Genomic DNA, 26,044 nt, shown 5'->3' with positions numbered 1-26,044 from the left:
AGATGGCCTGTTTACCAGTTGGATGTGAAGTCGGCCTTCCTCAATGGTGATTTGAAGGAGGAGATCTATGTTGAGCAGCCTCCTGGCTTTGGATCTTCAGATGGGAAAGTCTACAGGTTGAAGAAGGCCTTGTATGGCCTCAAGCAGGCTCCGCGTGCATGGAACGAGAAGATTGATTCGTTCCTCCAGTCTCAGTTGGGATATCGGCGGTCCAAGGCCGATCCGCAGCTTTATGTTCACACTTCCGAGGATGGTTGTGTGCTTTTTGTCTGATATGTTGATGATTTGATTGTCACAGGTGATGATGCACAGCAGGTCCAAGAGACGAAGTTAGCTTTACATCGGACGTTCGAGATGACGGACTTGGGTCTACTCCATTTCTTTTTGGGCCATGAGATTTATCAGTCTCAGAGGGGGATCTTCATCTCTCAACAGAGATATGTACAGGAGCTCTTGGTGTCTTTTGAGATGGAGGATTGTCGGGCCCTTTCTACTCCTATGGATCCGAATTGGAAGGCCACTTCCCATTCAGCTTCTCCTTTGGCGGATGCTTCCCGCTATCGTCAGTTGATTGGGTCCTTGATTTGGCTTCTCAACACTAGGGTTGATCTATGTTTTGCTGTTGGGCTCTTGGCAGGGTTCATGAGTGAACCTAAGACGGTGCATTGGCAGGCTGCTCAGAGGATACTTCGGTATTTGAGGGGGACGTCTGATTTAGGGATTCATTATCCCGCAGGGACAGATGGTTCAGATCTTGTACTTGTAGGTTGGAGCGACTCGGATTGGGCCGGTGATGTGGACCACATGCGGTCTACTACAGGTTACTGTTTTACCTTGGGTGCAGGTGTTATTTCATGGAGTAGCAAGAAGCAGCCCATGGTAGCCCTTTCGTCTACTGAGGCGGAGTATCGGGCTGCGTCTTCCACCACATGTGAGGCTGTGTGGCTTCGGAGATTATTGGAGGAGCTTGGGTGCTCCCAGACTCGTTCTACTTTGTTGCAATGTGACAATGAGAGTTGCATTGCCTTGGCACGGAACCCTGTTTTTCATGTCCGGACGAAGCACATAGAGATCCAGTACCACTTCATCAGAGAGAAGCTTCTGGATGAGACCATCACTGTGGAGTACTGCAAGACGGAAGACAATCTTGCGGATTTGTTTACGAAGGCACTTCCTCAGGCTCTACTTTGGAGACATTCCAGATCCCTCAGGCTTCTGCCCTGCCCTGCCCTGGCTCTGAGAGGGGGTGTTAGAGATCACAGCCAGGCAGGCAGGCAGTCGGTTGCACAGTCGGACTGTGCAGTCGGACTGCCATGTGGCAGTCCGACTGCCTGCAGCCCAGTCGACTGCATTTAATGCAGCCGACCGACCTGTCCTGTTTGCGCCCTGTTTTTCTGGCTATAAATAGCCGAAGATTTCCACAGTCTCCCACACTTCTCTGCTCGCAGATTACAGACCGGTGACACGCGCAGATTCTGTCTTTGTTCGCAGATTTCAGACAGGAGATAGTGCAGACTGCAACGGACTTCGAGGTGAACAGCAGGTTGCATCGTCGAGGTGAAGACACGCAGTCCAGTGCACTGTGCCCGTGTATATATCTGCATATCTTTGTATTCAGCACACTTTATACAGCAGATCTTCATCTTCCACTGTCTCTCTCTCTCTTCTCTCTCTGCGTTCTCTCTCTCTCAGTCCTACGCTTCCGCACCGCTGCACTCTGACATGATTTAGTAAGAACTTTGGGAGGCATTGTTATTGGTGACTTCTTATTGGTTTCGTGTCATTATATGAGCAAGTTGAGAAGTATTGTTATGGATTGATAGTGAAATTTGCATCAAAACAATTATAACCAAGATGTTCAAGCTGATTGAGACCACATGTATATTAGATGCATTGTTGCTTGGGGTCTTTTGGTTTCAAGAATGATAAGGGGGAGTTAGAGAAAAAGGCAATAATGGCCAAGAAGCGTGGCAAATTTTCTTTTGATGCTAAAAAGAAGCAAGGTAAGCAAATTAAAACTTCAAAAAATACGATAAATGTAAGGAATCGTTTGTTGTCCATAAATTCTATACATCCGAATAGGAAGAACACATTGCAAAGGACTGTCCAAATAGACAAACAAGCTGAAAATGGTGAAAACAAAGTTAATCATAAGGGTAAAAGTCCAAAACCATTGTTGTCTTAATCCTTGATGTACAGTAGGAGTACCCATTAGTTGGGTCATCTATTGGTAAAGAAGCCATGGATACCAATGTGCCTTGCTGAAGAAGGAAGAGGTCAGCCACCATGAACCATGAACCACAATGTCCGCCTCAAGGGGTATGAGGGCAGTGTGAAGCACGAGCCGCAATGTCCGTCTCAAGGGGTGGGAGGGCAGTGGAAAGGTTGGAAGTGAGCTGCCAGTGGGGGGGAGGATGCAACTAGTAGTAAGAGGTTGCAACCAATAGAAAAATGCAGGTGAGGAGAGAGAAAGATAAAATGCAGGCAGCAAAAGAGTGAAAGACTAAAAACGTAAGCAAGACCCTAACACTGAAGCATAAACAAAACCGTACGATAAAGCACAGACTGATAAAAGAACACAGTTAGGGTTAGGGTTAGGGTAACTTAGAGACAATGAACACAATGAATAAATGAAATGATATGACTACTAATAATATGATGCTCATGCAGCAAACACAATATGTAGTGAATGAATACTGAACCTCGAACTCCTGTATCTCAAGGATCAGGGCATGGGTAATGAACTGGAGAGTGTGTCGTACTCTGAACGGATCCCGAATCGCAGCAAGGCAGCCTCCGGATGTCGAACACCAGCAAACGTAGCAGTGAGAAGTTGGATCTGATGCAGACAACAGTGAGGAGAGAGAAAGACTAAAAACGCAGGCAGCAGGTGAGAGAGACAAAACGCATGAAGGACAGCCTGCAAGAGAGAGAAAGACTGCAGCAGGAGAGAGAAAACTGTCAGGGCGGCAGCTAGGGCCTGTAAACGCAGCAGTTTGCTGATGTGGCAGGTTGTACGACAGCAGTGCAAATGATCAGCAGTCAGTCTCCAGGCAGAAACAACAGCAATCAGCGTGTGGAGGGCTAGAAACAGGCGCCAGACTGTAGGGAACAATAATGGACAACAAGGCTGAGATGTCCTCCGCAAACAGGGTGTGGGCAGCAAGCTGCCAATTTATAGAAAATCAGGGTTTTAGATCCTCTCCCACTTAACTCTCTCAATCTGCTCCCCGTTTTAGGGTTTTGGCTAAAATAACCCAAAAATAAGCATGTTTTGGGGCTGTTTAAGTGGCTAAGAGCAATTCTTAGCACAACACTTCCTCTCAGGCCCAAAATAGGGCGAGAAAAGAAGGCCAGTCTAAATTTTGATTTACCCCAAGACGTCCCACCCCAAAGCAGCCAGGGCATCGGACAAAGGGTGCACGTCTGCTGCCTAGTGGCCTACCAAGACTATAGAGGCGATGGTTTGCTTACCAAGGGAGCCCAAGTGATCACCCTAGAGAGGCTAGGGCATCGGACCAAGGGTGCTGGGCGGCTGCCCAAGGGCCTATCAAGTCCTACAAAGGCGGATGGAATCAATGGACTTGTTTTTTTTTTTGTTGAAAATACATAAGTAATATAGGGGCAACTGCCGATTAAGTGACGGATAGGAAAAGATAAAGAGCGTTTTAAACCCAAGTCAAGTACAAAACTAGCAAGCCAATCCCTCACATTTACTAGGATAAGTGCCTAAGGATGAGAACAAGTGTGTGTAGGTGCCAATCATGCGGTGAATATGTGGAAAGGCAAAAAAGAGGATGGTGGGCGTAGCAAGACAAGCAAAACAAGCAAGCAAACAAGGGTAGGGAAACTGCTGTTAGGAGAACTGCCATGTGTTATGCTACGAATATGGTGGATCTTAGAGTCGACCACTCCAAAAGACCGAAAAGGGATAAATACTCACAGATGTATGTTTACATGAATAGAATGCCAATGCATGGGGTAATGCAAAGGGAGATGCAAGATGTCATGCTCATGCAATATGCTATGCAATGGTGTCACTAGGATAGTGTCCTCGCAGGGGAATTGTTCACTTGTCCAAGTGCCCTTTTACAATCATGCCATCTTGACAGTGCGGATGAAGTTACAAATGCCCATAATACAATATAAAAGAATAAGTGAATGCAATGTCTAAAAAACTGTAAGTATCATCACTGTCACGATCAAGAGTAAAAGCTGCCCCCTCTCAAACTAGAAGGGAAAGCAAGAGGGAAGCACCCTCTCCCCGTCAAGCTGAAGAAGTAGGGAGGGTGTACCCAAGCCGATCCTGGGTAGCAGGTACTGAAGAACTAGCCGGTTGACCGCTTTGGTTAAGATATCTGCAAAATTAGTTGATGAAGGCACAAACTCTAGGCGAATAGTGCGTAGCTCAACCTGCTCTTCTTGCCTTGGTCACTTGGTTAGCATGGAGCCACCTTCCGAGATTGAGTACGGGCATATCCTTATGGTTCTCGGCACCACACAAAGTCCACATTTCTCCTATGCATTGCATGTTTTCGTCATCTTTGTACTAAGAGTGCTTGGGCAAGTGAACAATTTCCCCACGAGGGACAATGTCCAAGTGGCACTTGCTGCATGAGCATTCTTCAGTATGTAGCATTGCATCTCCACCTCACTCTTCTCTTGTTCCCCTTTTGGGCCTGAGAGGGGGTGTTGAGAAACCCTTCACCCGCAGTTTGTGTTTTTGCGTTTCTACGTTTTGCATTTAGGGTTGGCAGCCCCAAAAAGGGGCGCCATCCTAGACTGACTGTGCCTATTTATAGGCCACTCTCTTATTCATTCCTCATGGCTGATTCATTCAGTTCGTCACCTCTTCTCTCGAGTCTCTCCACTACCCTCACACCCCTTGAGGAGGACATTGCGGTTCGTGGTTCGTGGTCGTCTTCATCATCTTTCTTGTGCTACGGCACCCTTGGTCCATTGTATCATATTCACTCCATGATTCGGAACTTCATCATTCCATTCATTAGAGTTTCTTCTCTTCTCTTCTCTTCTCCATGTTTGCTGAGTTCACTCCTTGTTCCTCCCCGCAAACTTTACTATCTCGCTGGTACATCATCTTTTGACACAGTGTCCGTTGCTGCGTGGGGTGAGATGCAGCTGATTCCAGATGGACGTGGTGGTACCCACACTTCCGAGGTGTTGCATGTGCCAGGTTTAGGGTATCATTTACTTTCGGTACATAAGATTTGTTCTCTTGGCCTTTTGGTGAACTTTGATAGTGATGCTGTTCGAGTCCTTGATCGTGGATCGAGGAAGGTTCTCTCTTCATGGTATGAGGAGAACGACATTTACAAATTGAAGTCTTCTACAACTCTTACCTCTCTTTTTTTTATCTCTCAGACACAGTCCGAGCTATGGCATGCTCGGTTTGGCCACTTGAACTGGAAGGTGTTGCGAGGATTGCTTGTTTGAGGTTTGCCGGACATAGTGGTGAGCCAACAATCGTGTGTCTCCTGCATTTGTGGGAAATAACATAGGGATGTGATCCCCACAAAGCTTTGAGGCGGTCTATTTCACCTATGGAGCTTGTATCTACGGATCTTTGTGGCCCGATGAGGACCGAGTCCCTAAAGGGGAGCTTGTACTTCATGTTGATTGTAGATGACTACATCAGAATGACATGGGCCTACTCCTTGACGTTGAAGTCAGAGTCTTTCTCCCACTTCAAGGATTGGCTTCTCTTCGAGGAGAACCGATCTGGCCGGAGATTGAAGATCTTGCGATCAGACAAGGGTGATGAATTTGTTTCTAATGAGTTTGCTCGTTTTTGTGCAGATAGGGGCATTCACCAAGAGTTTGCTAATATTAACACTCCTCAAGAGAATGGCATTTTGGAGTGGAAGAATTGAAGTGTGATTGAGATGGCGTTAGAAATACACCGACACGTGCATCACTCGAATCCCATGTAAGCATAGCTTTCTCATGGTTGTCCTCATCAAAATCGTCGGGAAGAGGAAAATGACATTGAGGTCAAGGAATTCCATAAATAGAGGGAACTAAAACTTGAAATAGCGGGCCAGAAGTGCTTGGAAGATGCTATTAGCTCCATAGACAGTGCACCAAATCCGCTTCTGCACAAACCAGGCTTTTATCACAACACTCTATGTAAGATAGTTAGGTCCATGTAACTTATCATCTGTGGAAGTGCATGGAGGAGCGATTGGGAGAGGATAAGAAGAGAAGATAGAGAATAGAAGGTATATAGAGAGAGAATACAGCCAAACCAACAACAAAGACTTCACAAAAGGAGAGTTCACATACAGTATAACCAAAAATCTGATAAAAAATGAAAGCCAATTGTTGCAAAATGAAGAAACAACATTCAAAAACTCCCAAAAACAACAAAAACTGCTTGTACAAATAGTCGTTGACCACAGTTACGGGCTAAAGATGAAAAACATAGGTTGTTGAGCATTCAATTTAGTAAATTGATGATTGCAGGTTGGAATCCAAGCACAGGCTGAAAATGTAGCTGGTTGGTCTGAAAAACGCAGGCCTGATCAACAGGGGGGAGAAAGATTTGTAATCAGCAGAAAAATTGTAACAGAAACCTAGATCTTGCAATTTGATACCATGTCAGAAGTGGTGCAGCAATGGAAGCATAGACAAGTGTTGAAATAAACTGTTGAACACGAGACGAGAAAAAAATAGAATAACATTGCAAAGGAAGAGAAGTTAGAGATGTGCTCGAGAAAGGGAATCCATATACCAAATATGAGAATGAGGCACACAACAACGAGTCACTGATTGTGTGGGCATTGGCATTGGCTCCTCTCTCCAACAGAAAGACCACGTTAAGAATGATGATGATTGAATGCGAGAAGGAGGAGCCATAGAATAAATAGGCCCAAAGCTTGCTAACACTTTTTGGGTACATTGAAAATTAGTGAGGTGGTTAAAGTTAAAAGTTCCTTGTCGTTAGTGTGAGAGTGCATAACACACACACACACACACACACACACACAGAAATGAAATGATATATTAATGTCTACAAAAGGCCAAAATGACATATGAGACCATGAGTTACAATCATGTGTATGATGGTACAACTGTCTGGGCAAAATATGTATGTAGCACAAAGCAAAATAAGAAAGGAAACTAACTATGCGTGTGTGTAAAACATAGAGCTCTATCTAGTAACAATGAGCTTCAAATGGTACAATCTCATGTGGGTATGGAGGACCTAGCTCTAGCCAGAGCAATAATCCCCTGTATCTGTCTATGAAGGTGTCGTCGATGTCTGTGCCGAGGCCTAGGACGTCTAGATTGGCTAAGCTGAACGGCTCGATCAATCAGTACTCCTTGTCTATGTGTGGATTGTGGCGGTGAGAGAGGCTCTTGTGTGGACTGTGGTTGTAACTGTATTGAAGTCTTCTGAGTCTCCTTTGCAAAGAAGCCTATGATCTACCTCTGTGAAGGGCCTCGATGTCCTGGAGCAGTTGTACTCCTGAGGCGCATGTCATGAAGCCGTTGTATCTCAAGAAGAAAGAGGCTAAGGCATCGCTGATCGGTAAAATCCATGACTCTTGATAGTGGTCCAAACCCGTCTCTAAAGAGACAGTGGAAACGACCATGGATCTCATAATACACTGGGCAGTAGCAAATATAATACTCCTTTGGCTCTAATTGGCATATCTAGCATATGTGCTCCTCTAGTGGGATGGATCTATATCTGCCAGTCTCAATCTCTAGCTGATGTAAGGAGGTGCGCAATTGGCCAATAGTACATCTGATCCCATGGGAAAGGTGGGTGTCGATGTATCTCGGGCAAACAATAAATCCATCATTTGTAGTATGAAGGAAATGCACGTGGTAGAAAGTCATCTTTGTCCCTAGCTCTTGCGTTGGCATCAACCATGTCCGTTTGATATCCAACTGGGTAAGATCCATCTTGATGATCTTGCGGATCTCTAACCTGCTCAGATCAAGAGATGGTGCATCAAGGGAGTACTGGAAGGGGGGTAACTTGTCCATGCTAAAGCCATGCAGCTCAAACCAGGCCGACATCTGTGCATACCAACATGAAGTATCACCCTCTCTGGCAAGCTATCTGGAGGACTCAAGGGCCAACCATGCATATGTGTCTGCGTAAGTCCCATAAGCTATGTATGTATGCGACCGATCGGGTGAGGGCCTCTACCACAATCGGTGTAGCTGCTAGCTCAGCTCTGATGATCTCATGTGGCACTGAGGCCTTACATTTGATCATCCTGGATATCATGGACACTAGGGGTTTCTCCATCGACCTCCATCCGTCATAAGTGCGCCGTGATCTGCTACGGTGGTCAAGACTAGGCCCCCATATCTATACTCCATAAAGTAGTGTGGATGTGACCAGTGTATCGAAGAGCCATAGCTTGGTGCGGGGTTCTTGGAATTGCACCTGTGAGCACATCCTCTCCAAACTACCTAGTGCTGTGTATTTGCGAGTCAGTCTAGTGTCTGCTGCCTCTCGCATAGAAAAGGTGGGCCCGGTGAATAAGACTCCTAGGTATGTTTAAGAATCCACATACTCTAGCTCCTCAGATCCATATGTGAATTTAGGTGTTGATCTCCTGACCCACTGTGGTGTAGTATTAAGTACCATCACCTTGGTTTTACCAAGGTTCACTGAAGCCCACTGTCCAAAGTATAGGAGTGTAGTGCATCCAAGTGTCTCTATAGACCCTCTGGAGAGTCAGCTATCAATACAATGTCATCTGCATACAATAGGAGGGGTATCCAAGTGCCAACTAGTCATAGTATCTCGAAACGGCGTTTTGGGGTTGCCAAAACGGATTGGCCGTTTCGGACCAAAACGGAAACGGTAGACCGGCGTTTCGGCATAGTGCGGTCTATTTTGGGCACTCCAGCTCCCACCGTCGCGGTCGTCTCCTCCTCCTCCTCCTCTTCTTCTTCGTCTTCTTCGTTCTCTTCCTCTTCCTCCTCCTCCTCCCCTTCCTCCTCCTCCTCCTCCTCCTCCTCTTCGTCTTCTTCGTCTTCTTTTTCTTCTTCTTCGTTTTCTTCTTCGCCTTCCTCTTCTTCTTCTTTTTCTTCTTATTCTTCTTCTTCTCCCCATTACCTAAAGGCTAATCATGGTGCCAGATCCATATTAGAGACACGTCACTCCAATCAAGGGATATGAGGGCTTCGGTGGATCAAAAAAGTGGCAGTGCAACTATTCTGGATTGGAGAAATCGGGGAGTGTAAGACGCATGAAAGACCACTTGGAGGCTGACATGCGTTCCCAATAAAGACATCGGGCCTTGTTGTCTAGACTATAGTTACTAGTTGTTCATTGATGTTGATACTTATTACTTAGTAGTTACTAGAGTCTAGAGACTAGTACACAGTGCTCACTGGACTTTGGAGTTTTAACTGATTATTCACATAACATAGTTACATGTATCATTTAATCTTGATTTCACTTATTATGCATATTGATTCTTGTTCCATTGTTCTTGATGTCAGTCTCCACTGCTCTTTAGATCATAGATGATTCATGAGTCATAAATTATAATTCATTTGTTGCCTTAAGTTTTGAAAATTGAGTCTTAATTGTGTTAAGGTGTTTTAAGTTTCAACCATTGAGTCTTGACTCTTCAATCTTCACTCGTGAGTCGTGACATGTGTAATGAATCATGATTTCAATCATATGACATGGACTGAAAAGTTTTGTATGAAATTTGGGTACGTGTTGTTGTAGGCATTGATATATTTACATACCCACATAATACTGTATTTATTTTAGTGTACAATCCGAAACGTCGTTTTCTCGTTTCCAAAATTTGGTTGAAACTCCGAAACTCTAGTTTTTTCCGTTTTCGTTTCCGTTTCTCTTGTTTCCGAAACTCCCCTGTACTATGTAACTAGTCGAGCTCCTCTATCTCCTTCCTGTGAAATGTAATCAGCAATCCTATCAATGTACAGGCCAAATAATGTCGTAGAGAGGGGGCATCCCTGCTTCACCCCAATGGTGGAGTAAATAGGTGCCAAAAGGCCCTCAGGCGTCCGGACTCTGCCTACAACTCTCTCATACAGTGCCAACATACCCCAACTGAGCTCTTTCGGTACTCCCATGGTATGCAATCAATTTATCAGCCTGTCTCTCGGTACTGTGTCAAAGGCTTTGCGGAAGTCCACAAAGCAGCAATAGGTCCGTCGGCCATGGGTCCTTCCCTCCTCAATGATTGCTCTGAGTGTGAGGATGTGATCCAATGTGGAGAAGCCTCTCCTAAAGCTAGCCTGCCCCTATGCTCTAAGACCCCACATCTCTGCCCACTTGCTTAACTCATGCTCAAGGATGGAAGCATATAACTTAGCCAATGTATGCCCAACCATGATAGCCTGATAGTTACTGGGTAGAGTAGGGTCCCCTGACTTGAGGATAGACACAATAGTGTTCGTGCTTCAGCTTTTTGGTAGGCCTTCACACATGGCTCTGTTAAACATGTAAGCTAGGAATCCTGCCACCAAATCTCTAGCATGAATCAAGTGCTCGACTACTAATCCATGATGATCTTGTGCTTTTCCTCTGCTAAGTCTGTCAATGGCCTCTCGGACCCTACTTTCTGTAAAGAAAGTGGTAGTCTTTGGACAAGGCTCAAGTGGGTTAGGAAGAGGTGGCTGACCCTCCACAGTATAAAGACTAGCTACATACTCCTCCCATACAACGGTGGACGTAATAGGTGTGGTCGGGCAATGCTCTCTGAAGAGCCTCCAAGTCTCTCTAGAGTCCTGGTTCAAGAATAATTGATATAGGTCTCGCTCCGGCTAGACCAAGAATGTTCTCTTTTTCCGTTGTGTGAGGCGTCTAAAGAGTATTTGTGCTTGTTTGTGGGTAGTGGACCTAGTGCTATCTCTCTTTGTAGCCGTGCTTTGGTCTCACGGCACTCATCATCATACCAGTTGTTTCGAGGTGCCTCCTCGGTGGAGGCTCTTTGTGTGGGTCGTGAGTATGGGAAGGCTACACCTACAACGATGTGTAGGGCCTCACTGAACTGCTGAGTCAGCTACTGTAGTGGAACGTCGGGGTCTGCATCATGTAACAATCTAAGGATCTCCGCCTCATAGGTATCCTCTCTCTTTGGAAAAGAGGTATCTTGGATACTAGTGAGCTGCATGATGGGTCTGTGTGTCAGTGAATTGGAGATCAATGGTGAATGATAGGTAGGCATGATCCACTGCAACTCTGAGAAGGCGTGGGGATACTGAGAGGTCTTGGATGTGAGATATCAGCATCGGTGGGGCGAGAACATAGTCTACTATGCTAGCACCATGTCGGTGAGGATAACATGTGAAGGCGCTGGATAGGGGGTATCTAGCCAGGCCATTAAGAATGGCCAATCTGTGTGCTATGCCCATCCCGACAAGGTATCTCCTATATTCGGTGACTTCCCTCATATCTTGAGATGTCCTCTCCAGCTGTAGCTTTGACACATCCTGCTCCTGTAGCATCTCCTCAGATGCATCAAAGAAAGACACTTGATGGGAGGCTGTCCTGGCATTAAAGTCTCCTAGTAAGAAAACCTCTCCCTCCTTCGAAAACTCCCAAATATCCCCATCCAAAGCTACATATGGTGATTGCCCCTTGGGTGGGGCGTATTGGGACGTAATAGGGGGAAAATAGCATATGGCAACAAAGTGCGTTTCTCACCACGCACTCTCATCCACATGTATCTGGCCTGCTCATCTTTGCGGACTACCTAGATCATTTGCTGTAGCTCCTCCTTGAATAACACTGCTACTGCTTTCGACCCGCGATTACTGTGGTCTGTGCGTGTCTCCTTCCTACAAGCTGACTCCCACCTATAGCTTGTCACCCGTGGAAGTGTAGTATGTGGTCCCTGATGTGTCTCTAAGTAGAACACACTATCTCTCTCTCTAAATGTTTCCTCAAAAGCTTCCACATCCAAATAGAGGGCTCCATTACAGTTCTAGACTGCCACTGCAAGGCTGGTCCCATAGGTCCCATAGGTCTCATGCCATCATTTGTGGCACCTCTCCATGACTACCACTCTCCCTCCTCTGTAGAAGGCGAGTTTGCCATCCTCCCTGGTTGCCTTAATTTTTGACATGCACTCCCTCATGTGGGCTAGTTGGATTGGTGTGAGATCGTCACCCAAAAACACACCGGTTCCCTTCAATGTACGGCGTTGAGCTAGGAAGTCTCTCCTAGCCTCCATGGTGGGGAAGCGAAGAATAAGTGCACGCTCTTTTGCGCTCTCCCTTTCTGTGCTTTTCTTACCCACTCTCCAAGCGGAGACGTGTGTCCTTAATATTCATTAACGTGTATAGCACCTTGGTGTCCCCATCCACTTTTTCATGCATCTTCAGCCCCGTCACCCGAACATGGAGTGCTCTCATTTTCCTTTTTTGTTCCTCCTCCAATGTGTCATTGATTATGGTTGTTGTAGGTGCGTGTGCTAGGTGTTTCCCCTTCTTTGCAATTTGAATCCATTGCTCCGTCTCCTCTACTTGCTGTTGGGTTTTCTTGAGCATCTCTGCCCAAGAAACAACTCCTTCGTCGTCTTCTCCTTTTTTTGGAGTTGTTGTATTCCTCTTTGATGCAGGTGAGCTCCTCGGTCATGCTAGGTTGAAATTTCTCCTTCCTCTAGCTTGGGGCTGAGTTGAATGTCAGTCGGTAGCTACCTAAGTGATTGAATCTTCCCATCTTGGGCTTCTATATTCAATTCCAGCTTTTTAATCTTATCGTTCAGCTGCCTGTTCACTATGCTTAGTCTGTTGTCATACTCCTTCTTGACTTTGTTGATGGCATTGGTAATCATCTGCTCTATTTCGACCTTCTTCATTTTGGGGGCAAACTTCGTCTTGTTGTGTTGGACACAAGTTGATTATGACATATTGCTCCACCGGTGTGATCACAATTGAGGGCCTTTGAATATAATTCCAACGCCCTTCTTGTTCGGCCCTTCTTGGAGTGATTTGATCTTTGCCCTTTTCCTGGAGTGACGTGATCAACTGACGGGTAGTGGTGGCAGGAGATGGGAGAACGGACGGGGCAAGTGACGGACGGATGGGGCAGTGGAGAGAGAGAGAGAGAGAGAGAGAGAGAGAGAGAGAGAGAGTCTTAGTGGTAACTGGCATGTTCGCCACTTTTTTTGTTACTTAGTTTTGAAATGCATTTCTATTGCAAGAAGTGTTGTCTTGTTAATAGGATTTACAGTCTATTGCAGTATTTGGGATCCTAGGTGGAATTTTTAAGTGTTGAATGGCATATCTGTCACTTGGCATGGGGGAGAAACCTTAATAAAAGAGAAAAATGTGGGAGATAAAAGGGGAGTGAAAAAACACTGCATGAAGAAAAGCGACAGGTGATAGATTGCATTGTTTTGAGAGTTGATGGTGACGAGTTGGAGAATGGAGTCATGGCATCCATGTATTCCATACATGCCTTGCAAATGTACATCCCATGTATTCCATAAATGCTAGCAACCTTGCCAGTGTATAGTTTCAGAGCCTAGGTGCAAATTGTACACATCTATACCAACTGAAGTGACTAGTACACTAAATAGTGATCTCAACAGTAGAAATACTATTGGCCTCCAGTACCTTGGATGCAAACCAAGTACATTTGAGATCCACTACATAATTGAGCTGTCTATCACTAAGAAAGTGGAGGTGCAACCTTCTTCTTGAGCATTAGGCAATACTTTGGACCTTTTATGCTTTGTTGAGCTCTAAAAGAGCTTAATCCAAAATTGGATCTAACTAAAACACATCAAGGTAAAGTGCATCACATTGAGGATGATTTGCTATGTCACCCTCCTCCATCTAGTTGCATTATTTCATAGGTGAAACAATGTTGAAAGCTCACCAAGAAGCACATGGATACTTTACCTCTAGCTTTACTTGCCTCAAAATCTCTACTAGGTTCTAGGGCTTCTTCCTCTCTTGAGCATAGTGATGCTTTAGACTTTTACATTGTTGCAGTCCCAACTTAACTAATATGCAACATTACATCTAATTGACTAGATCCTCATGTGTACATGACATTCTAGGAGCACTAGATGCATTAGGCAACATTCTTATTTGCATACTTTGGACCATTGCAATGTGATTGTATGGGAATTTGCATGCTACAAGCCATACCAAGATACATTTTCCCATACATTGCATGCATTAATAGCTGCATATTTTCTCGTGCAAGCTTTAGTAGTTGCATTTTTTGTCATGACCAACACTATATGGAGCATCAGCGTGACCAACATTAATAGCATGAGTCCCACACATAGTGGGCTACATATATGCATTGCTAATCTTGCTAGTTTGTGTTGCAGTATCGTGCCAACATTGCTATATATGGGGTTATGCATATTACCAGCCTTACTCGGATACATTAGGCCTTGCATACCATGCATTGGTTGCTGCATACCATAAGGAGTTGTACCATACATCTCCATATGTGGTCCTTGATCCACCATAGCATGGAAACTAGTGCCACCACCAAAGTATCTTTTTTGACCCATAATTCCATGCATGCCCTGTTGTCCAAAACCCATTGGATTGGCACTACCAAGATGGCCTTGCATACGCGTCAGTTGCCTTAATGGCATTATTCGCTTATGCTACTATCCACAGTTGGAACATCACGTTGTTGTATTGGCTCTTCCTTCAGTTCATATTGCTGTTTTGAATCTCTTGAAGATGATTTTCTTTTCTTACCTTTGCTGCCCTTTTTTAAGGGGTTCAAAAATCACATGGACTAGGTATTATCTTCAAGAGACCTACAAGGACCTACCTCTTGTCCAATTCTCTCATTCTCAACTTGCTGGCCATGCTATGCGTCTTGTCCAAGATCAGACATTGTATTTTCCAACACTTTGTGAATTTTCAGATTGAGAGACATCATCCTTGCTTGATCCCATCTCACTATTTGAAGACATTTTTGCTGTAATGCTCAGTTGAATACAAGTTCAACATTAGAGCAAAGCTTCGGACCTTCAATCAAGTGTCTCCGGCCCGCCAATTTGAGGAAATTGATGGTATCCTAGCAATGAAACCTTGAAACCAGTCTTCTTTCTTGGATAGAGTGGTAAACAACCTGATTAAGTTCTAATTACAACAAGCATAAATTTCACATAAATTGAAAATGCACACTTTACCACTTTAATCTTGGACATTGGACACCTTGTTGACCCCCAAAATTTGCGGTATTTCTTTATCTTATATTGAAAATGAAAGGAGTACAACTGAGATCCTCTGATCTCCTTCGCTAATTCAAGTTCCTCTTGCTATCAAAATTCACCAGTAAACCTTCAAACCAATTTGCCCCTTGTTTTGCTTGGGGATTGGACTTCACTGTGCTCTTTGAAAGACAAGTTTAGCCACGAATTTGATATTGGCTGGTTGGCCTCTTGAATTTTCTTGAAATTTCTCAATTTTAGTTGCAAGAATTTAAGTCCTAGGCCCTCGTATTTGAGCACGCACCTTGATGTGACTGTCAAACCCTAATTTTTATTGTAAATTAGAGTTTACAATAGAGATTGACTGAAATCTCTTTCTTTGATGGCTCAAACTATTGTAAAATGTTGAGATGACTTGAGAGATGGCTAGGGGATGAGAGAGAATACTGTAGAGACAGAAATTTTAGAGTTTTATAACGAGAAACATTGAAAAGCTATTGTTGTCTTGCTCAAACAGCCATGGAAATTGTTACCTACAACTTAGGACCACCATAAGATTGTTGCCTTCTCATGTATGTTGCCATTTGTAGAGAAGGACTTTGGGCTATTGCCACCCACTTCTGGAAGGCTCTAGACTGCTGTCACATGTTGTAGGAGTGATCCTTGGTGGTTGCAAATCACATTAGTAGCCTCTCTTTGCTCTCTAGTAATCTCTTTTCCTTTCACAATAGTTGAAATAGACTTCCACCCATAGAAGAAAAATACACCCGAAATGTTCCTTTACAAAATCTGAAACGCTAAAATGTGTGGAGGAGAGCCTGGAATGCGTTCCAAATGTTTTCCCTTTGGGGAAACGATTACCATGTGGCGTTTTCCCTCGGAGAAATGTTTCGGTTCACCCCGTTTTCCAACAAGATTGTAACATTTTAGCAAAACATAATATATTGTTTTCATTTCAAACGTAGCATTATTAATTGTCATGTTTTTTATGCTTGTTAAGCGTAGCCTTATTAATCATCATGTTCTTTACCTTTTATACATAGCATTAAAGCGTTATCATTCTCATGTTTTTTATGCTTTTTTTTTGTCATGTTCTTCAAGCATTATTTATGTTTAATGTTTTAATGTTGTGTTTTCTTTAAAACTCATAACATTAAGTAGTCATTTAATATTTAGTGTTTTAAATGTTTCGTGAATTAAGCTTAAAATAGGAGGACGATAATGAAGAGGATTTGCCTACAACAACTGAAGATTAGCACATGGATGAGAAAGAGGGAGAGAGAGAGGAAGAGAAACTAAGAGATGATAATTAGTTATCACTCGCTCTCTTGTATGGTTTGACACTTATTTACAATTGTTCTTTCTTTGCAATCGGCATATTAATTGTGTGCCAAAATCCTTGTATGCATCAGAAAGCTCCTATGAGCTTACATATTTTGTAGAATTCTTTAAAAACTTGAAAATTAGAAAGCTTTGATTTTGAGTTTGAAACTTGTATTATAAGTTTTAGCTTCTAAGCACCCAGAATCTATGCAATCCCCCCTCCCCCCTCCCCAAAAAAAAAAGAAAAAGATGATGTGGTGCTTTTGTTTCCTCCTCCTCAAAATTTGATGTTTCCATTGTCATTTCCGTTTCCCTCAACTATGCTTTCACTATGCCAAATGGCTGCCTTCTAATTCTATTTTCCAACATTATCCAGCTTATTAATTTAATTTTCAAAAGATTAATTCTGAAAATTAATTTAATAAATATTCTATGTGGTGCCCAGAAAAATAATTCCACTAGCCAATAAGTCGATTGGCTAGGCCAATTTGTCTTCCAAGTATCCCTGAGCAATTATTGACCATTAGATTGACATTAATTAGTTAATTATTATCTAATCTCAAATATCACCATTGACATTAGTGGCCAATTAATTGATCTAGGGCAAAATCTGACACTGGGTACTACCTAGTACATGCTAGGGAGAACTTATTAAAACTTTTACATTCGACACCAATTGATATCTTGGGGTCTTGAGTCCCACATTGTGAAATAATTAACTTGCACCTCACATGTACAAGTCACATTTGCACATTTGACTAACTTTTAATCAAATGCTAAGGAAAGCAATAAAATTTCACGTCGTTGTGACAAGTTGCCTCATGTAAGCAATTGAAAGTTGCTTTATTCATGGCCCAAAAAATTGGTTGTTGGTGGTTCACATAATAAAAAAAATAAACATGGTCCACCTACACAACTTATGAACCCACGAGTCCGGTCTTAGAGCCCCATTTTATGTGTAAGTGGTCCCAACTCCCCAGGTTCTCAGAATAATACCTAAACTTGCATAGCGGCCAGGCGGGCTATAACATAGGATGGGACGTGGAACCCATCAAGCTACCATTCTCCTTATCCTAAGTTTGAAACTGAGACTAACCTATTACTATGTCTTACTTTTGTTGCAAGCTGTTATGCAGCTTCATGTTCGGCCTCAATTGCATTGTGACTCTAGATACACACACATGTAGCTAAAATATGTAGATCAAATGTCAGTTCACATAGCTCTCAAACTATTATGACCAACTTTTTGGGCATCAGTTGGAGGCAGAGGGAAGCTGCTGTATATGTTGTCCTGTCTGTAGAATGTGGAAAGTCAAGTTTCAAACGCATTTTTAATGTGCTTCTTCGTTTCTAGTGGTTAAAGTGAGAAATGTGTCAAGAACTTTGTGACATTTAGAATTATAATATATTGGCTCTGTATGTACTTCCTTTGAATTGTATTTCCTGAAAGTTACGTTTGTTCACCTTGTTTTGAAGTATTTGGATGAGAACAAGCAGCTTATTCTGGCAATATTGGACAACCAAAACCTTGGGAAATTGAACGAATGTGCAGCGTAAGTGTTCAGTGAAACCTATGGCTGATTATTAATCTGTTTTGACTTCTTGCTGCTTATGAGCTGGAGAAGAGTTTATCTAAACTGGCAAAGTGCACATCTTTATATCACTGGAAAAAACATATGAGCTCCAAAGCATTTAATATCTTGACCTACTAATTTATGTAAGGATTGGCATGGGTTTACTTGTATGTACTTCCAGGCACTCATTGAATCATAATTTAGGGTGGCAGGTTATTTATTACTGTTTAGTCTGATTTCAATGTTATCACATTTTCTGGCTCTAAATAACTCCCCTCATCAGCAGCAATTTTTCTAACTACTTACCCTCATAATTTATTGATATTTCAAGCCATAACATTTACTGTTCTTCTCCTGTCTTGATCAGCTTCCTAGGATGTGCATAAGTGAGCTGCATTTTCCTTGTAGATACTGTATTTTGTTAGTGCAAAATCAGGTATTGTTGAAGTAGAATCAAAAGAAAGGGCTGTACTTTGTGGTATATGTCTTGTTCACTCATGATGTGTTATATGCATGGGGGACATTGTTCTAATATGTTTGTTTTGCTGTTACAATGAGAGAGTTTTATATTTACATCTACAGCTTTGTCATATTTAAAACTATACTTGTCAAGTACTATGTATGTGTGCTCATTATAGACTTATTCCAGATTTAATGACACAGTGGCATATGGCTATCTTCACCTAAGGGCAGCAATTCATGCTTGCAGCTTCATTAGTGAATGTTTGGTAGATTGACATCATACTATTCCTCTCCTTTCCATGTACCACCTTCCCAATTTTGGTGGTATCCACAATGTTGCTGTTGGCTTCCACTTAGGCACCTAAACTTCATACATTGAGCACCCTCAAATCTGGCAGCTGTAAGTGAACAGACCCAAATTCCTAATGACTCATGTGAACCTCGTGGTGGAAAAGGAGTGGTCTTACTAGATTGTCCTATGAGGGACAATGTGGTGGACATCTTCATGATGTTTCTTCCATTGTCTTCGTTTCTTCATCATTTGTGTTCTTTAGGTATTCCACCACACCCAAACTTTGAAAAGAGCTATTAGCAGTTTGTCAACTCCTGTTTGTGGACCTTACAATGGTTTAGTAAGGGACATTAGGGGTCTTGTGCATTGTCCATTTTTGGTCATAGATTTGGCTGTTGTTCACTTTTAACTTGCTCAATTTAGTTTTGGCCCATGGACAGTAGTCATGTGTAGCTACTCAAACTGTAGCCATCCTTAATTTTTACCTAAATCTAATACTGGTGTCACTGGCCAATTGGTCAATTTGCATGAATTGGTGATAGGTGCTTGACAATACATTAGGGTAACAGGGCCAGTAAAAAGACAGCCCTTGATACAAAGCCACTACTAGTCTACTCCCCCTTGTCGCAGAGACAAACTCAATGATGGGATTGGAGGACAGGAAGCAGTTTTGAACCTCCTTCAGTGATGCAAAAATAGAGGGAACTGAATGAATAGAGTGTTGAATAATGAAAGAACATACATAAGGCTCAAAGATAGAGCAGTCCAACAGTGGATGACTCTGTGTGGGAGCAGGTTGAGGAAGAATGTTGGAGTGTATCACCCACCAGAAATGGATCCTGAGTGGAGCAATCCCTTGTGATCCTCACTTAGGCAATGATACCATGTGAGTGCAGAATGGAAGAGGAAACACAAATACGAAGAGCGAAGGGAAGAGAAAGATTTCAATGAAAGAAGTGAATGGAGGGAGAAAATCTGCACTGAACTCAATGAAAGCTGAATAAAAAGGGGGACCGATCAGTCCTTGCATGTAGCCCAAGGCATCAGTAAGGGCACTAGATCAGGCTGATGATGGAAGGTAGAAACAGAGGACGGAGAAGAGTCCTTGTATGTTGGATTGTGCTGAAACTTTCAAAGGGTGAACTTGTCAATGAATAGCATAGCATGGAGGAAGGCCATCAATAGCCAAAAACAACCAAATTTGGTATGTGGAGAAATATCCTAACACAAAAACTCAAACACAATTGTACGACAAAGCATAAACTGATAATAGAACACAGTTAGGGTTTGGGTAACTCAGAGACAATGAACACAATGAATAAGAAACTAAACAAATTTGAATAGAATACAATATGCTCATGCAGCAAACATGCTATGTACTGAAGGAATATTTACCCCTAAACTCTTGTGTCTTGAGGACGGAGACAGAGTGTATGAGTTGGCGAGTGTTATGCTCCAACAAATCCGGAATGCAGCAAGGTAGCCTCTTTCAGCGTCTAGCAGCAGCAAACACAGCAATGGATGCCGGATCAATGTTATGGCAGGCAGAGATGGAGCAGAAAACTGCAAATGCAGATAGTGATGATGATGTGGCAGCGTAGGGAAGGTCTGAAACTGCGAAATGCAGCAGCAGAAGATGGTGACCAGACTGGGCAGCAGTAGCAACAGCAAAATGCAGGCAGTAATGTGGTCACCTATAGTGGGCAACAGCTGGACAGCAGCAAACACAGAGTTGTCGTGAAGATCAGCAGTAAATGCAAGCCTTGGTGTCTAGATTGCAGCCGCTAGGATGAGCAGCAAGTAGGTGATGGCTGGAAATAGTTTGAATTAGCAGTGGAAGGCTGGGTAGCAAGCACGTGATGATAGAGGATGATGATGTACAGCTCCGGCTGAGATATCCTTTGCGAATGGGGTGTGGACAGCGAAGCTACAGCAGCTGTGAACTGTGAAAACGAGATTGCTGAGTGGGAGAGAGGCCTATCTATTTATAGAAAGTTAGGGGCCTCTCAAATTAGGGTTTGCATGTGGGACATTGAAACTTTCTAGGACCTCATTTCTTTTCAATAAAAAGGTTAAATTCATTAATTAATTTGAGTTTTGGGGCTATTTAATTAAGGCTAATGATTTTTAGCTCAACATCCTCTCTCAGGCCCAAAATTGGGCTAGAAAAGGGATTGCAAACAAGCCCAAGTCCTTTTTCTTCTCTTTTTTTCAAGGCCTCCCATCCTAAAGCAACCAAGACATTAGTAAAGGGTGCATGTTAGCACCCCAATGACATACCAAGACTACAAAGGCGATTGTAATTTTACCAAGGGAGACCAAGTGTTCACCCCAGGGAGGCTAGAGTATGGAACAAAGGGTGTGCATCGGTTGCCCAATGGTCTACTAAGTCTTGCAAAGGTATATGGAAATACAATGGGCTATTTTTTGTTTTGTTTTGTTGTTTTTTTTGGAGGGGATTTGTTTTATTTTTCAAAAGATTTATCATCTAGTGAGGGTTTTCAAAAAGTTTTCAGCCTATTGAGTAACAATGCACCAAAGGGGAGAAAGGGATGGTCAGCCCAAGACATTCACAAAATAAGCAAGACTATCCCTACCACTATTGGATGTTGATGATGAGGAATAGGAAGTGTGGGTGATATGTGGTAAAGGCAAAAAATATAGGTGGAGGCTAGCCAAGTTGAGCAAGCAAGAGAGACTACCCTTGGAGATTGCCATGTGCAATGCTGCGAATATGGTGGATTTAGAATCAATGACTCCAAAGATTAAAAAGGGATAAATGCACAATTGCATCTCTATTATTTAAGTTGGTCATTTTCTAAACTGTAGGCTATATGTGTTGAAATCTTGCAGGCTATCTAGAATTGAACAAATTGTGGAAGGGGAAGTCAGTCAGCTGGTCAAAATGACCTGATCTTAAAAGTGTCATTTATAGTTTTTGGACTGCCATATTATACTGACACTGCAACATTAATGCCTTTCACAGTGCCAAGTTTTGAAAAGTGGTGACACCATTTTTTGATGTTGTGATCCCAACTAATCGCTCCTGTTTGAGCTTCGAAATTCAACATACTGGAAATGATATGCCAACAAGCCTAGAATCCTACACATATAAGAATGAGGTCTTTGCAATTGAGTTTTTGAGTGGTAAGGTTTGCTAAGTCCCATTTGAGACAAAAATATCATTAATAGCTCAAGGAAGATGTGTTATCAAAAAGTAGGTGGCCGATTCTTGGCAAGTTTTGGAAAGCGTGAACCAAAGAAATCAAAAGGAAAGACAATTAAGCTTACATGTATATTAAGCTTTTCAACAACCTTTTGGGACTATGAATGAAGTGATTTAGAGATTGGTAACCATTGGAAGATTTACAGTGCTATCATGTGAGTTCTTTGAAGAACTATATAATATATAATGCATTATACACAAGAGAACATATGAAAGTCAAATTCTAGAAGATTTTGGGTATCCCACTTCAGCTGCTAAGTTGATGGATACATGGAAGGTTTCTAGCTACAATGCAATTGAGAAATCCAGCTACTTGACGTGTTGTGTTCTTAAGACTGATTGGATCCAAGCCTAGTGTATCAAATAATATGCATACTTGTGGAAAATAACCATATTTCATTTCAGGGTTTGTGGGTTTTAAAAAGACTCTAAAAAAGTTGGGGAATATATTCTAGCTTTCACCCACTTCCCTTAAGTAAAGAAAAAAGGACAAAGAAAAAAGAAGACAGTAATGGAAAAAATTCACATTCTACTATGAATCTTGAGGAGTGATTTCTAAAGTAGTGATTGTGAAGGATCTATAGTTTTGTATAATAAGGTGTGCACAAATAGAAAATACCATACCATCCATTTTAATAGAGCTCGTGAAAAAAGAGTTTGCAATTCTTGGTTATATATGTTGGGAAAAGGCTTCATTGTATACTTATAATGGTAGGCAAAAATAATTCAGATTGGCATAATATATATTAAAGAGGTGAAGAATAATCCTGTGTAATATGGCTGTGGAGATTGGCAGGTTCTGCATAACAGAATCTGTTTGATCATCTGAATATCTATTGCAGACAAAATACAGGCTCAAAGAATGAGGGACAATACAACACATCCAACAGGGACTATATGAGATGCAAGAGTTATTTAAATTTGTATGGGGCTTTTTTATCATCTTTCTTTTTGTTCTTGGAAGTGTGGACATTGAATAGGATTTTTTGGCAACCAAGATAAGCTTGCACAATGTAAGAATTAAAAAGGATGGAAAGCTTGAAGCAAGTCTTAAAACTCAAACACTAAAAGTCAGGGAGCTGTTAAAAAGTCTAGAGATATGAGTGAAATCATGACAGGGCAGGAAAGAAAATCACATTATATCTTGGAGCCTGTTTCATGCCACTCAGTCATCAGAGAAGAAGTTAATGCCTGATCACCTTTATTGCACCTTTGGTTTCAAATGGAAAAGTATTATCTGGCTTACCAAGTGTAATTGCATGACTCATTTTCAGCTGTTTTTGTAGATTCTTGACACATGTGAGCTTCTGTATTTTCTGGCTTGTAATCGTTTGTAAGAGTCTGTTTTTTATTTAGTTTGGAAGGCTAAGGCATGCCGATGCCCTTGGCATCAACAGGCTGAAATTTGAGTTTTGACAGTTGCTTTTACCAGGCTCCAATTTTTCGTGAAGAAGCTTTGAGTGTGAATGGAGGGCCCTCCATGTACATGCTTATTTGCACCTAGAGGGAACTGTCCATGCTTCATTATTTGATGTTGCTGTTCACTCTTTTGAGTAGTTCCCAACAGTTTTGTAAACAATTTGGTCTGCTTTGAATATCCTATCGACTAATAAAAACTTCAGCCCTTTTATCATTGAAGTATCCCCATTAGTTATTTGGTGCAACACTGATACACATTTTTGAAAGGATATGTAGCTCTGCTTAATCCTTGTTCTTCCTGGAGCTCTGGCTCTGCCTAATTTTGATATGGTATCATATATTAAGCGGAGACCTTGGTTATGTAGATATCAGGCAAGGTTACAGGCAAATCTTATGTACTTGGCAGCTATCGCTGATTCACAGCCTCAGCCGCCTCCTATTCACCCTCAAGTAAGATCTTACTTCTGCAGAGTTCATATGCTATTTCTAAGTGCTATTACCTTCCGTAAGCATACTCACTATCCCCTAGCAGGTTCCTCCAGCTGCTGTTATGCCGTCTCAACTACATTACATGGCCCATCAGCAGGCTCAACAACAGATGGCACAACAATCAATGCTGGCTGCAAGAAATCCTCTTCAATATACACAGCAATCTCTTACCTCATTACATCATGCTCAGCAACAGCATCAACAACAGCAACATCAGCAACATCAGCAACATCAACAGCAGGCCATGGCAGTTCATGCACTAACTACAGGTGGAAGCAATAGCCTGACAGGCATTGCTTCAGGACCAGGCATGGCTGGTAACAACACTCTGAATACAAGTGGTTATCCTGATTTCAGCCGTGTTGGAAACACAGGAGAGGACTTGCAGGCTGGCAGAGGGGTGGGTGGCGAGATGCGTGGTAACAAGTCAGACGTAGTATCTGTGACTGATGCAATGCATGGTTCTGGTGGAGCTGGTAGTGGAAGTGGAGCAGGGCAAGCTACAGATGAGCCTGAGTCATCCTATCTTAAGGCCTCTGAAGAAGAGGGGAATTGATGTGGTTCCTTGAAAGTGCGGATAGTTCTCCTTAAAGGAGGGTTATCCCACTCCTGTCACACTGGCATGTTTATATTAGAAAGCACCTGAAAGTTGTGAAATTAGCTTTATATGGTGCGGATGCTTCCTGTGAAGTGATCTTGGCTCAAAAGCTTCAGATAAGCTACTGCTTTGGGGCCAGTTGGAGTGCTCCCAAGCTTACTAGCAGGTGTCATTTTCACCATTTGGTTGGTTGGGCTTTTGCTTTGTTAAACTTGTTTTCACCATTTGTGCAAATTATTATGCAGTTGTATGAACGTTAAATTTTGGATATTTTACATTTCTTTAGTATGCTATCACTAGATAACTTTTATTAGCTAGTTCTGCTTTTGGATGATATATTTTGTTTGGTTTTGGATGTAAGCTACTCCTTGGGGGCCAGTTGGAGTGCTCCCAAACTTACAAGAACAGGCTTCGGTTGCATATTATGGTTGGTTGGGACTTTTGCTTTATCCAGTTTGTTTTCACCATTTGTGCAAATTATCATGCAGTTGTATGAGCGTTAGTTTCTGGAAACTTAACATTTCTTTAGCATGGTATCACCAGATAACTTTTATTAGTCAATTCTGCTTTTGCATGATATATTTTGTTGGGTTTCTGGATGTTAGAATGCTGCAATGTCATAGAAAATATTCACTTCACTTTAAATTTGTTTTCCACATTTTAAAACAAGAAACATGCTGTTTACTATGTACTTTTTTCTTCATTGCATTTCATATGGTCATCATTTCATCTCTTCTGGTACCAGCTGCTATGAGAGGTCTTTCAAGTGCACTTCACGCCAAGCATAGAGGTGAACACAGTGAAGATACAGAAGAATGAGACCAAATCAACCATTTCCGTTCTTGTTTAGCTTCTGCAACAGGGTGTTTGGGTCTTGAGGTTAAAGATCTTTCATCTCAATCCGAGCTGTTGAAAGCTGTGTTGAACACCTTTGAACCTTGCAAGATCAAGTATTCCATCACAGAAGCCTGATAATGAAATGTCTTGAGGTTAAAGATCTCAATCCGAGCTGTTGAAAGCTGTGTTGAACACCTTTGAACCTTGCAAGATCAAGTATTCCATCACAGAAGCCTGATAATGAAATGTCTTGAGGTTAAAGATCTTTCATCTCAATCTGAGCTGTTGAAAGCTGTGTTGAACACCTTTGAACCTTGCAAGATCAAGTATTCCATCACAGAAGCCTGATAATGAAATGTCTCATTTAGTTCTCCTTATACTTCTTCAATATTATTTTTTCCTCTGCTCTTGCAGCTGTTAGAGAAGTGCACTTCAAATGGTAGGAAGTTAGACTTTCTAAAGTCTAGCAATTCCACTTTCTGCTAAGAAACCCTGGAAAATATAGCATTTTCAGTATAATGGGGAATGATGTTAGACTTCTTCAGTTGCACACATTTAGGCTTGTTCCTTATTTTGAAAAATTCCTACAAGTCCTATAGTTTGCAATAAGAGGCCATGGTGGTTGAGTGTATCTCGTAATGTTTCTTACAATAAGAG

General features: G+C 42.3%; 1 protein-coding gene and 1 pseudogene across 3 annotated transcripts in view; one reads left to right on the top strand and one right to left on the bottom strand.

Annotated features, from left to right (window-relative positions):
- The window catches only part of LOC148017520 (GRF-interacting factor 1-like), a 31,305-nt gene extending 6,286 nt beyond the window's left edge, over positions 1–25,019 (top strand). For 2 of the 3 annotated variants that reach the window (XM_087662512.1, XM_087662514.1), the window contains exons 2-4: positions 17,967–18,043; positions 23,829–23,913; positions 23,993–25,019. In XM_087662512.1, coding sequence (XP_087518638.1) covers positions 17,967–18,043; positions 23,829–23,913; positions 23,993–24,508 — 678 coding nt within the window. In that variant the 3' untranslated portion in view covers positions 24,509–25,019. The remainder of the gene's footprint in view (positions 1–17,966; positions 18,044–23,828; positions 23,914–23,992) is intronic. The other variant, XM_087662513.1, reaches the window with a different exon arrangement.
- LOC148017521 (uncharacterized) lies at positions 12,009–12,522 on the bottom strand (annotated as a pseudogene).
- Positions 25,020–26,044: the final 1,025 nt, after the last annotated feature.

This window comes from Lygodium microphyllum, chromosome 22 (genome assembly GCF_053477565.2).
Source record: "Lygodium microphyllum isolate KBCC chromosome 22, Lygodium_microphyllum_v1.1.10, whole genome shotgun sequence".
NCBI classification, from domain to species: domain Eukaryota; kingdom Viridiplantae; phylum Streptophyta; class Polypodiopsida; order Schizaeales; family Lygodiaceae; genus Lygodium; species Lygodium microphyllum.
Note: the sequence above shows the minus strand (reverse complement) of the source record. Positions and strands in the feature narration are given on the sequence as shown.